The 11,210-nt window shown below is 56.6% G+C and overlaps 1 protein-coding gene across 1 annotated transcript; it reads left to right on the forward strand.

Moving 5' to 3' along the window:
• Positions 1–1,194: 1,194 nt before the first annotated feature.
• Positions 1,195–2,061, forward strand: MAFA (MAF bZIP transcription factor A). The gene has a single exon (XM_059815590.1). The coding sequence runs from the start codon at positions 1,195–1,197 to the stop codon at positions 2,059–2,061; it is 867 nt and encodes a 288-aa protein (XP_059671573.1).
• The last annotated feature ends 9,149 nt before the right edge of the window (positions 2,062–11,210 follow it).

Genomic DNA, 11,210 nt, shown 5'->3' on the forward strand with positions numbered 1-11,210 from the left:
TGCGGGGGGGATGCCCGGGGCACGGCCCCCCCCTCCCGGGAGCAGCCGCCGGCAGCGCCGAGCCCTCTCCCCGCAGAGATTGACAGCCGCCCCGGGCGCGTTGCCATGGGGATATGCAAATTACCCCGGGCTATCGCCGCGTTGATAGGCGGGAAGCGACTGGACCCGCCTGGGGAGGCGGAGCCGGGCCGCCGTTCCCCCCTATATAAGGCGGCGGGTTCCATTCAGCCGCCCGGCAGCGGCACCGGCAGCGCCGAGCACCGGCAGCGCCGAGCACGGGCAGGGTGCGGGCAGGGGGTGCGGCCCCCGCCCCCGGGGCGCCGTGCCCGCGTCCGGAGGAGGAGGAGGGCAGGGGAAGGCTCGCAGCCCGGGGAGGTGGGGCCGGGGCAGGTGCCAGGGGAGGCAGGAAGGGGCGGGCAGGGCGCTGCCCGCTCCTCGCCATTGGGAACCGACCGCCGGCAGCGGCGGAGCCCGCCCCGAGGAGCCGCAGAGCCGCGCTGGAGAGCGCCCGGTCCTGCACCCACGGGGCTCCGCTTCCCGGCCGCGGCGGCGGGAGAGCAGCCGGCGCCCGGCGGAGGGTCCCGGAGCAGAGCCCCGGCGGAGGGTCCGTCAGCGGAGCCCCGCACCGAAGCCCCGTCGGAGGCGTCCGGCTGCAGCCCGCAGCGGAGTCCCGGCGGAGCGTCCCGGAGCCCGGCTGAACCCTGCAGCCGTCTCCGGCTGCGTCCCGGAGCGGAGCCCCGGCGGCGGCTCCCGGAGCCCGGCTAAACCTCGCAGCGGAGCCCCGTCGGAGGCTCCCGGAGCCCGGCTAAATCTCGCAGCGGAGCCCGGGCTGAACCCCGCGGCGGAGCCCCGTCGGAGGCTCCCGGAGCCCGGGCTGAACCCCGCGGCGGAGCCCCGTCGGAGGCTCCCGGAGCCCGGCTGAACCCTGCAGCCGTGTCCGGCTGCATCCCGGAGCGGAGCCCCACCGGAGGCTCCCGGAGCCCGGCTAAATCTCGCAGCGGAGCCGGGCTGAACCCCGCGGCGGAGCCCCGTCGGAGGCTCCCGGAGGCCGGCCGCAGCCGGGAGCGGAGCCCCGTCGGGGCAGAGAGAGCCCCGCAGCCCGGTCGGAGGAGGCTCCCGGAGCCCTCGGGCACCCCAAGCCCCGGTGAGCGGCGCTGCCCGGGGGATCACCCCCCGGTCCCTCCATGGACTGAGATGGCCTCGGAGCTGGCCATGAGCGCGGAACTGCCCACCAGCCCCCTCGCCATCGAATACGTGAACGATTTCGACCTGATGAAGTTCGAGGTGAAGAAGGAACCGGCGGAGGCGGAGCGGCTGTGCCACCGTCTGCCCGCCGGTTCCCTCTCCTCCACCCCGCTCAGCACGCCCTGCTCCTCCGTGCCTTCCTCGCCCAGCTTCTGCGCTCCCAGTCCCGGTGGGCAACCGGCCCCCGGCCCCCCGACGGCCACCGCCGCCTCCTCCCTGGGCTCCAAACAGCAGCTGGAGGAGCTGTACTGGATGTCGGGTTACCAGCATCACCTCAACCCCGAAGCTCTCAACCTGACGCCGGAGGATGCGGTGGAGGCGTTGATCGGTGCCCCTCACCATCATCATCATCACCACCAAGGTTATGAGCCTTTCCGACCTCAAGCCTTCGGGGGCGAGGAGCTACCACCGGCTGCCCATCACCATCCTGGCCATCACCACCATCATCATCACCACCTGCGCTTGGAGGACCGCTTCTCCGACGATCAGTTGGTGAGTATGTCGGTACGGGAGCTCAACCGACAGCTGCGAGGCTTCAGCAAGGAGGAGGTGATCCGCCTCAAGCAGAAGAGGAGGACCTTGAAGAACCGGGGCTACGCTCAATCCTGCCGTTACAAGCGGGTCCAGCAACGGCACATCTTGGAGAACGAGAAATGTCAACTCCAGAGTCAGGTGGAGCAACTCAAGCAGGAGGTGACCCGCTTGGCCAAGGAAAGGGATCTGTACAAAGAAAAATATGAGAAGTTAGCCGGCCGGGGCTTCCCAAGGGAGCCCTCCCCGCCCGCCGCCCCCAAACCCGCCGACTTCTTCATATGAGCCCCAGGTGGGGTGTCTAGGGGGTCCCCCTCTTTCCTCACCCATGTGGGGTTCACAAACCCTCTGCTTGTATCAAAAATAATAATTATTATTATTATCCCCCCCTCCCCTTGACATTTTGGGGAGGGGGGGCGGCGGACCTGGAGCCAGCCTGCATGCGGGACGTGTACGGCGCGCTGCCCCCCCCCCCCCCCCCTTATCCCGTGTGTTTCACCCCCCATTTTATTTGATTTGATTTTTTTTTGGGGGGGGGCTCCAGGGATCATCCCCGGGGGGTCCCCGGCAGCGCTGTGCCCTGCCCGGCCGGCAAACCTGAGCCACGTTTAACTTATTCACCCTTGTAAATATGTAGAAATTAGTTAGTTTTCTGCCTTTTTTTTTTTCCTTGAGCCTATATTTTGCTTGGTGATTTACGAGAAAAAAAAAAAGACAAAATCCTTTAGAAAAGAGAAAAAAAAATACACGAGTCTTAAAAGTTTGTATGTAATAGCATGCAAATAATATCCGAGTTAATTTAACGATGTTGGGAAGAAGCCGAATGCACTATATACAGGAATCAATTGGGTTAAATAATACTGTTTTATAGAGATTTAAAATTATCTATGCTCTTACAAATAGTGGGGGGGGAGAGGTAACAATTCTAGGGTGACCTGAAAGGCAATATAGTAATATATGGACTGCAAACGGTTGGCTGCTATCTCACTATGCACCAGATTTATTTATTAACCCTCGGGAAACGGAATATTATTTTAACCTCGGTGTTGGAAGAAGGAAAGAAAATGCACATTATTTCTTGCGCAAAAAAAAGAGAAGAATAATAATTCATGTAATTGTGCTTGGAGCGAAAGCGGGGCCAATCCTGCGCGGAGGAGCGGGGTGGTTTTTTTAACAAGTTGCTTATTTAAAAAAGAAAAACCATAAAAAAAACTAATCTTGGGGAAAACGCAAGGGTCTTGTGGCCAAAGCGAGCTTGGGAGCCTGGTGCATTTTAGGTACTGATCGTGCGAAGCCTTTTTAACGACCTGTTGTTTCGATTTGTGACGGTTTTAACGATGTTGCATCAAGATAAAAACTTATATTCAACTAGAGCCTGGGTCGGGTTTTCTCTCAACCGGGGGGGAGCCCACAGCATCGCCTTTTCCTTTGGGGTTTCCTTCTTTCCCCCCCCACCTCCCTGTCCTGGTAAATCCAGCGTTGCCCATCACTTCCGAGCCAGGGACCACCGTTGGCTCTGCCCCACTCAACTCTGGCTTTTCACTTTTCCTGCCTTTTATTATTATTATTTATAATTTTTTCCACCTGAGTACTGCGTGGTTGGGCTTTTTTTTTTTCCACCCCCTCAAGGCGCCCTGGAGACCTTCGTCCCCGCGGCTGCCGAAAAGTCACCTTCGCCCCAGCCCGGATCTAATTTGCCTTCTCCGACATCTCCCCGATGAGTCGCTGGCTTCAGTTTAAATGGTAATAAATGATTTTTCTTTCCCCTTTTGGCTTCTCCCTTTTAAGTTCTTAATTAAGGGAGGGGGGCAAAAAAAAAAAACCCCAAACCAAACACCCACTTTCCCTAAAGAAAAGCTTTAGGGTTGGTATTTTTGCAAATGTTTTGGGGGGTTTCGGGACTTTTTGCAGGGACATACGTCCCCGGCGGCTCTGCTCTGCGCCGCTCACACTTTCCCCAGCCGTGCTGGGCTCAGCGGGGCAATTTTGCAACACAGCCCTTGGTCCACCATATTTCTGAGTATTTTATATATATTTTTTTCATATAGATACTTTTTTTTTCTCCTATATTTTTGCACAGGCTCAGCCGCAGCTGGGAGCTGCCCCGGCACGCCGGCTGCGGTGTGTTTCCTCCTGCCGCCTTCTATAAATCACCGCCGCGCTGATGCAACCCCCCTGGGACCAGCTCTCCGTGGGGTGCGGGTGACCCCAGGACCCTCTGGTCCTGCCTCCCTTGCACCCCCAGACCTCACCCCCCCCCATTCCGGCCACATTTTCTTCAGCCGCTTCAGGCTTGTTGGCGTCTTATTTTGTGGCCGGAGGGTTTTTGAGTAGTCTGAGCTCGGCTCGATATCCGGCTCGGTTTTTGGGATGGGAGCTGGGATGCATGGAGGGGTCCTTGCCCGATGCACTGGGTCCGGGTAGAAAAGGGGGGTTTGTGGGGGGGGGGGGGTTTGCCCCCTATTTCTATTTTTATTTAGAGCTGGGGAAGCTTTGCAAACCCGGCTTTAAATAAAAATAACCCATCCTGCTGCTTGTGCAGCCTCTCGCAGGACATCACCTCCTCTCCCTGTTGTGGTTTTTTTTTGGGGGGGGGTGAATTGCAGCTCCTCACTGTGTTACTCCCAACTGTTCCTTCCAAAATCCCCCTCCTCGGCACATTTTTGGGGAGAGCACTTCCAGCTGCCCGCTCCATGACTGTATCAGGAGTGTTTGGGGAGGAGAAAGGGTTTGGGGCCAGCGCCTTCCCCAAACCAGCCTGGGGACCTTGGTCCCCCCCATCTATTTCCTCGCCCCCGCATCTCGCTGTGGTCCACGCTCCCCCGTGGGAGCCATCACCTCCTGCCCCATGATGTGTGTTCCCAACTTTCCCCCTTGGTTTGGGGCTGAGGATGCTTGATTTTCCCCTTCGCCTCGGTGCCCAGCACCGCTCCGTCCCCCTCCTCTTCCATTTATATTTATTATTTTTTTCGTGGTGCAGCAAGCTGGGGAAGATGCAACCTGCGTCTCGCCTTGTTGCTGCCCCGAGAGCAGATTATTTTGGTGATCGTGGTGTTACCCCTTCCCCTTCATCCCTGATTCTCCGAGAGCAGTTTTGGGCAGGGGAGCAGGGATGTGACCCCCCCAACTCCTTGCACCGCTGTGATTTATTTTGGTTTTTTATTCCCCACTGATTTTTTTTTTTTGCCAGCACCTCCTGGAAATTCCCCAAGCAGGGGAATAGCTGGAGCAGGGCACGGGCTCTTACTGCCACCCGTTAATGGGGCTCCTTCATGGGGCACCCCATCCCACGGCAGCTCCCTGGGGAGGTTTGGGGGCAGAGTTGCACCCATCTCCCCCACTGCAATATTGGGGTGCAGCTGGGGAACCCCCTGGTGATCCCCATCACCTTGACTTGCTCCAGGCTTCTCAAGCTTCTGGGGGTGGCCGTCCTGGATCCGACCGTGCTCCTGTTTGGTGAATAAATAATAAAATACGCCCAAATAGGGCTGGTTTATGACTTGTCTCCTTGTTGGGGCGGGGAGGGCCGAGCCCCCCCTGCACCGTGGGCTTTGGGGGGTGTCTGGGTGGTGCCTGCTTGGTTTTGCAGCGTTTTTGGGGGTGACTGCGCTCTGTTGACCTTTGCCGCAGGACCCTGCGTTTGCGCAGCGTTGCGGGGTTGGGTGGTCGCAGTGTGTCAGTACATGTTTTGGGATGGGGGGGGTTGCGTGTCAGCGTGTGTCACCGGTGCCGCAGGGCTGCGGACGTTCACAGGATGCCCTGTCTGTGTGTTATAGGAGCGTGCGTGGATTTTTTTGGGTCGCTCTGACCTCTTTTTAAAGCTTTTTTTTTTTTTTTCCCCTCCTATTTCTCCTGATATCTGAGCGAGGCTGGAGCCCCCTTCCCCCAGCGATTGCTGCCCTGTGGGGTTGCAGAACCTCGGGATGCCACAGCCTCCCTCCTGCAAGGATCCGCACCCCCTGCACCCATCCTGGGTGTCTCCTGCACCCCAGCTCCAGCCTGGCCCTGTGGCTTCGGGGGGGGTGAAACCAGCAGCCCCACAGACTCATCCCAACCCCACGGGGTGCACCAAGGGGTGGCTGGCTCTCAAGGTGGGGGGACGTGGCCCTCTCCCTACCACCCTCCTCAGAGCTTTTTAAACCCATTTTCAAGCTTCACTCGCACCTTGGCGCACGCTCGAAGGCACCACGGGCACCAAAACTCCTCCAGCCCTCCCCGCTGATGGGTGTTACGCCCCTCTCCCATCAAGCAGAAGGGTGATTTTGGAGGGAGATGCTCGGTCCCAAACACATCAGCACCCTGAGGCACCTCACCCCAGCACACGCGGGTGCCCTGCACCGCTTACAACCCCCAGCAAAGCCACCCACCAACCGGCGCCACGCGCTCTGCGTCGTCCCCGAGTAGCGATTAGCCGGATCGTCGCAGATAACCGGGTTTCTGCAAACAGGCGGAAACCCACAACAGGGCAACCGATGCGGCATCGCCCAAGTACCCCTCGCTCCTTCCTCCTCTATTATTGATGCTAATACCCGGCAGGTTTGCCACCGCGCCGTTGCAGCCCATTCCGCACAGTCCCGACATCTTGGTAACATGATAACTCCGGCCCTGGGATATTAAACCGCGGTTAGGAAGCGGGGCGGGCTGCTGGGCATGCACGAATTTGGGGGCTGCCTGCGCTGGAAAAGCACGAATTAATTAAATTCCCAGCGAAATAAATCCCCCGACAAAACGAAAGCCCCGGCGGTTTGCAGCGCCGGCTCTGAGAGGTTGCCCTCGGGGCTGCCCCGCCGCGAGCCGTGCCCAGGCTCGGTTGGGAGCTGATGTTTTTTTGGCTCGAGCCAATCTTTATATTCTGGCTTGGCCAAAGTTTGCCTTTTGCACGCTCCCTCCTATGCTCCGGGCCCGGCTGCCTCCTCGATGCTCCTGTGTCCCCGGGAGCCGAACGCTGCCCTGCTCACCATGTGTAAATACATACATATAAAATTGCATATATATACATATATCACCTTGGCAAACCCGAGCTCATTTGCTTCTGCCGTCTCATGGGCTCGCTTGCTTTAGCACTCGCACAGCTCATCCCGACGGCTGGGATTTGCTCCTGTTGCACCGATATCACCCCTAACCTCGGCGGGAGCTGAGGTCCTTCCCGACAGCGGGCCCGCGGGAAACCCCTATGCATACCATGAACAGGACCACAGCTAGGTTTGGATCCCAAACTCCTTGCTTCCGGGTGGGTCTGCATTGCCCAGGGATGATGCTGCTGCGGGAGGTGGGATGTGGGAGGTGGGATGTAGGTTATGGGATATGGGATGCAGGAGGTGGGATGGAGCAGGTGGGATGCAGGAGGTGAGATGTAGGACATGGGATGTAGGATGCAAGGATACCAGACATTGGATATGGGAGGCAGGGTATGGGATGGAGCAGTTGGGATGAGGGATGCACAGATACAAGACATTGAAGGCGGGATGCAGGTAGTGGGATACAGTATATGGGACGCAGGAGGTGGGCTATGGGATACAGGAGGTGGGATGGAGCAGGTGGGATGCAGGATGCAAGGACATTGGATGTGGGATGCAGATAGTAGGATGCAGGAGGTGGGATATAGGATGCAGGAGGTGGGATGCAGGATGTGGGATATGGGATACAGGAGGTGGGATGGAGCAGGCGGGATGCAGGATATGGGATGCAGGAGGTGAGATGCAAGGATACAGGGCACTGGATGTGGGATGCAGGTAGAGGGATGTGGGATACGGGCTGTGGGATGCGACACGCTGGATGTGGGCTGCAGGATGCGGGATAAGGGATGTGACAAATGGGATATGGGATGTGGGATCCAGGATATGTGGTATAGGAAATGGGATATGGGATATGGGATGCTCCCCCACAGCAGGCCCCCTGGGGCTCTGTGAACAGTGCCATGGCACCACGTCGCTGCCGTGGTGCCGGGAGAAAGGGGAAGAGCGGGATCATGCACGAGGAGCAAGAAGGAGCCTGGCACTGCCCAGCCCACTCTTCCCCGATGGAACAAGCTCCAGCGAGGATGCAACGCTAAATACCAGCAATGCCAGCTCACTCCAGGCACATTTGATAACAATTTGTTGGTGTCACTGTCCCCAATGCCCAGGAGTCCCCTTATCCGCTGCACTGGCCCCACAACTCCTCATCCCTGCCTGCCAAGCTCCCCAATTAAGTCATCAGCTTATGCCTAATTACCCACCCAGTGAAAACCAAAGGCTCCTTGGGTTTTTTCCCCCCTCTCTTCCTCCCTTTCCGTGGCTGAGAGCGGGGAAAGATGGGGGGGAAGGTAGAGCATCCTTCCCCCCCCCCAACACCAGGTTATTTATTCATGTAACAGGCCGAGGCTGGAGCGCAGCTCAGCGCAGCCCTGGCAGCTGTCTGCTCCCTGGGAGCGCGAGCTGTAATTTGCACAAGCAAAAATAAACTAATTGTTATTTTCAATTTACATAAAGGGAAGGGAAGAGAGGTGGGGGAGGTGGCTGGGAGGGCGAAGGGGAGCCTCGAGCCGCCAACCTCTCCTAGGTGATGTGCGCCATAGGACCAGCTCTTCCCCCGTGGGGCTCATCCTGCCTGCCTGGGGGATGATGCTGGTAGGCTATGGGGTCAATGGCTATGGAGATGGGGAACTGGACCATCATCTTCCTCTCCACGGGGACAGGGCTGCTGGCCCACTTCCAGCTGCGAGGTGCGAAGCCCATCTCGATGCAGTCACAAGCCAAAGGGAGAGGGCAACTGCCTTCATCAGCCAACTAAGACAAGACTGCCAGTGTCCGGCCACTTTTGGGGGCTGAGGTAGGTTTATTTGGGGTTTTCACTTTGGCCATGACATGTACAGATCAAAAAGCAGGGTCTGGTCAACAGTAACCAGAAGAGACAAAGCGGGAACTCGAGCTGAGTGGACACCCCATATGTTCACCGTCCCTCTTACTTCTTAGTGCAAGCCCTTTGCTTTCTGAGGCCTCTTTTGGAGACTTTTTCATGCCCAAACACATTTCACCCCGGGAGTTCATCGCTCCCACTTCTGCTTAGTTTGCCGGTCTCTCGTTTGAACACCAGCGGTGAGTCTCTAGCCCTTCCTCTTACTGCTCAACTGATGGGATGACTGGAGAGGCAATCTTGAAGGTCTTCCTACAGGAAGACCTTTGAGACCTTCAACCATTTTCTCAAGCGAGAGCTGTGGAAGGGCACCTGATGGGGACGTGATTGCTTGATCCAGGCTTGTGATGGAGGTGAGCATGATGCTAAATAGCAGAGGGGGCTGTAAGCACTTCCCTCTCATCAACTCAGGGCAACCAAAGACTCCTCAGGCCAGGGAGGAAGAAGAGGAGGAAGAGGAACAGATCCATGGTCCCATGCATTGGGAGGGGAGGGATTGCAGATACTGGGGCTCACCATCTCTGACAGTATCCCCACCATGAGACACGGGAGACCCCTGCCATGCTGGCATATCCCAGGAGCCTTTGTCATAACACTTCGAACGAGAAGTCGCGGGCGTTTAATTTAGATTTACGCCGACAGGTTCTGTCCGTTAATTAAATATCAATTGATTGTTCGGAGAACACTTCCTTGGGTTTATCGCATTTCTCAGAGACAAATCAAATTGCCATGTCATTAACTTGCAGCTATACAATCCATACATAATTACTGTCTTATTAATACCTTCGAGTTACGAGGAAGTTTTAGGCAATTAATATTTGTGGGATAGTTTGTATCAAGTTAATTCCGTCAGGGTTATGTTAATAATGCGGACATCTAATAAGCTGGATAATTAACGTCTTTCTCGTTAGCATCTTCTCAGATGCCAGTTAAATGTCAGGCCAGCCTTTGTGGCTAGGCTGCCTTTAATTAAACGTGTTATTACAGTGGGACTCGTGCCTGTTACATGTGAATAGCACCAGGTTGGAGCAGCGCTTGGCTCCCATCCTGCCTGTGCTGTGGATGCAAAATGGGTTTGGGTCTGGTCTGGAAATGGGATTTAGAGATCATTCACAAGCTGGAATGCAGGAAGAGGCATTTTTTAGCCTTGCAGGAGGGTCAGGATACTGCCCTGATCAGTGTTGGGCCATCGTTGCTCGATTCAGAGCAGGGTTTGGGTTTAAGGCTTGGTCTTCCAAAAAAGTGGCCAAACCCACAGGCTCCCTGACGTGGACATGGGCACAGCGTAGTGGGCAGGGGACTGGCTGGCATCGGTCACCATGCTTCTCTGGCAAGCCCAGCCCTGGCTGCAACTCCAGAAGTGATTGCCATGAAAATCCAGGCAAATCTTAGGCTTAGCTTGAGCCAAAAGGTGGAAGTTTTGGTCAGGTTTCTTCCTGGGCCTGCAGAAGCTTTGCCAATGGTCCCCAGCCCTGGGGTCATCTCACCCCATGTTGCTTCCCTGGGGCTTTCGTGATGCCTCATCCTTTGAGCTGGTGCCACGGGGAATATCAGCAGGGGAACATAGCTGTGTGTCCCCGTGGCAGGGACTGGTGGGACATCCCTATCTTCTGGCATGGATGCGGCCAGGATACCCACAGGACAGGGATGTGCATCAGCCGTGCAAGAGGTCTTGGCCGTGATATCTTCACCCAGAGATGTCCAAGACCTGGCTGAGCCTGGATTGCTCTGCTCACAGCCTTCCCTTCCCCAATGCTCATGAATAAAAGATTGACCCTATCTACCTGGCCTGTTTGTCTTTGTGAAATATTCATCAGCTGCTGATTAAGTTTTAAGGAAGGGATGTGTTGCCCAGGTGGGTTGCCATGCTCCAGCTGCCCAGAGGCAGCGGGTTTGGGGTGGGAAGATGTGGAGTTGGGGTTTGCCCCCTCTGATTGCTCCAGGAGAGGGGTGGGAAGAGTTTTGCTCCTTCCCTGCTCATGTCTGGGCTCCCTGCAAGAAATCCTTGTGGGATCGTGGAAGAGGGAGGACCAGGCTCAGCTCCCGTTTGGGGAGGTGATGATGCACAGCAAAGCCCAGCACATTCAGAGCATGCCAGAAAGAGTTGAATTCAGGAGAGGAGACACAAGCCTTGCCACTGTGACCACGGAGGAGAAAAAAGACTGGGGTAACCTGAATGAGGTCCTCCATCCCCAGTGAGCGTGATGGCTGCACAGGTACTGGCTCCTTTCAACAAACAAAGCCTTCTGGGGACAGCATTGCCATTGGGAAAAAGTGGGAATAAACCAAAATTAAAATAATTTGCCTTTGTAGTTACCTATAGTCCCTAAAATAAGGGCTCTTGCTTATTTCTTCCTTCCCCTCTTCTTGTCCCATTGCAAGGCAGACAGGAAACACTCAGGAGGTTGTTTTTAATTGCAAGTAGGAGCACAGCTAATGCTCTCCCCAAAAGGTTTCTTGCTGGGGATGGCTCTTCCCGTGCCCTGTTCTGGGACAGGCTGGGGAAGAAGAGGAGGGAAGGATGCTCCACCACCTGGTGT

The sequence above is a fragment of the Gavia stellata genome, chromosome 3 (assembly GCF_030936135.1).
Source record: "Gavia stellata isolate bGavSte3 chromosome 3, bGavSte3.hap2, whole genome shotgun sequence".
NCBI lineage: Eukaryota > Metazoa > Chordata > Aves > Gaviiformes > Gaviidae > Gavia > Gavia stellata.

Coding starts and splice junctions, on each gene's coding strand:
- MAFA (XM_059815590.1), top strand. CDS start 1,195: ATGGCCTCGGAGCTGGCCATGAGCGCGGAACTGCCCACCAGCCCCCTC.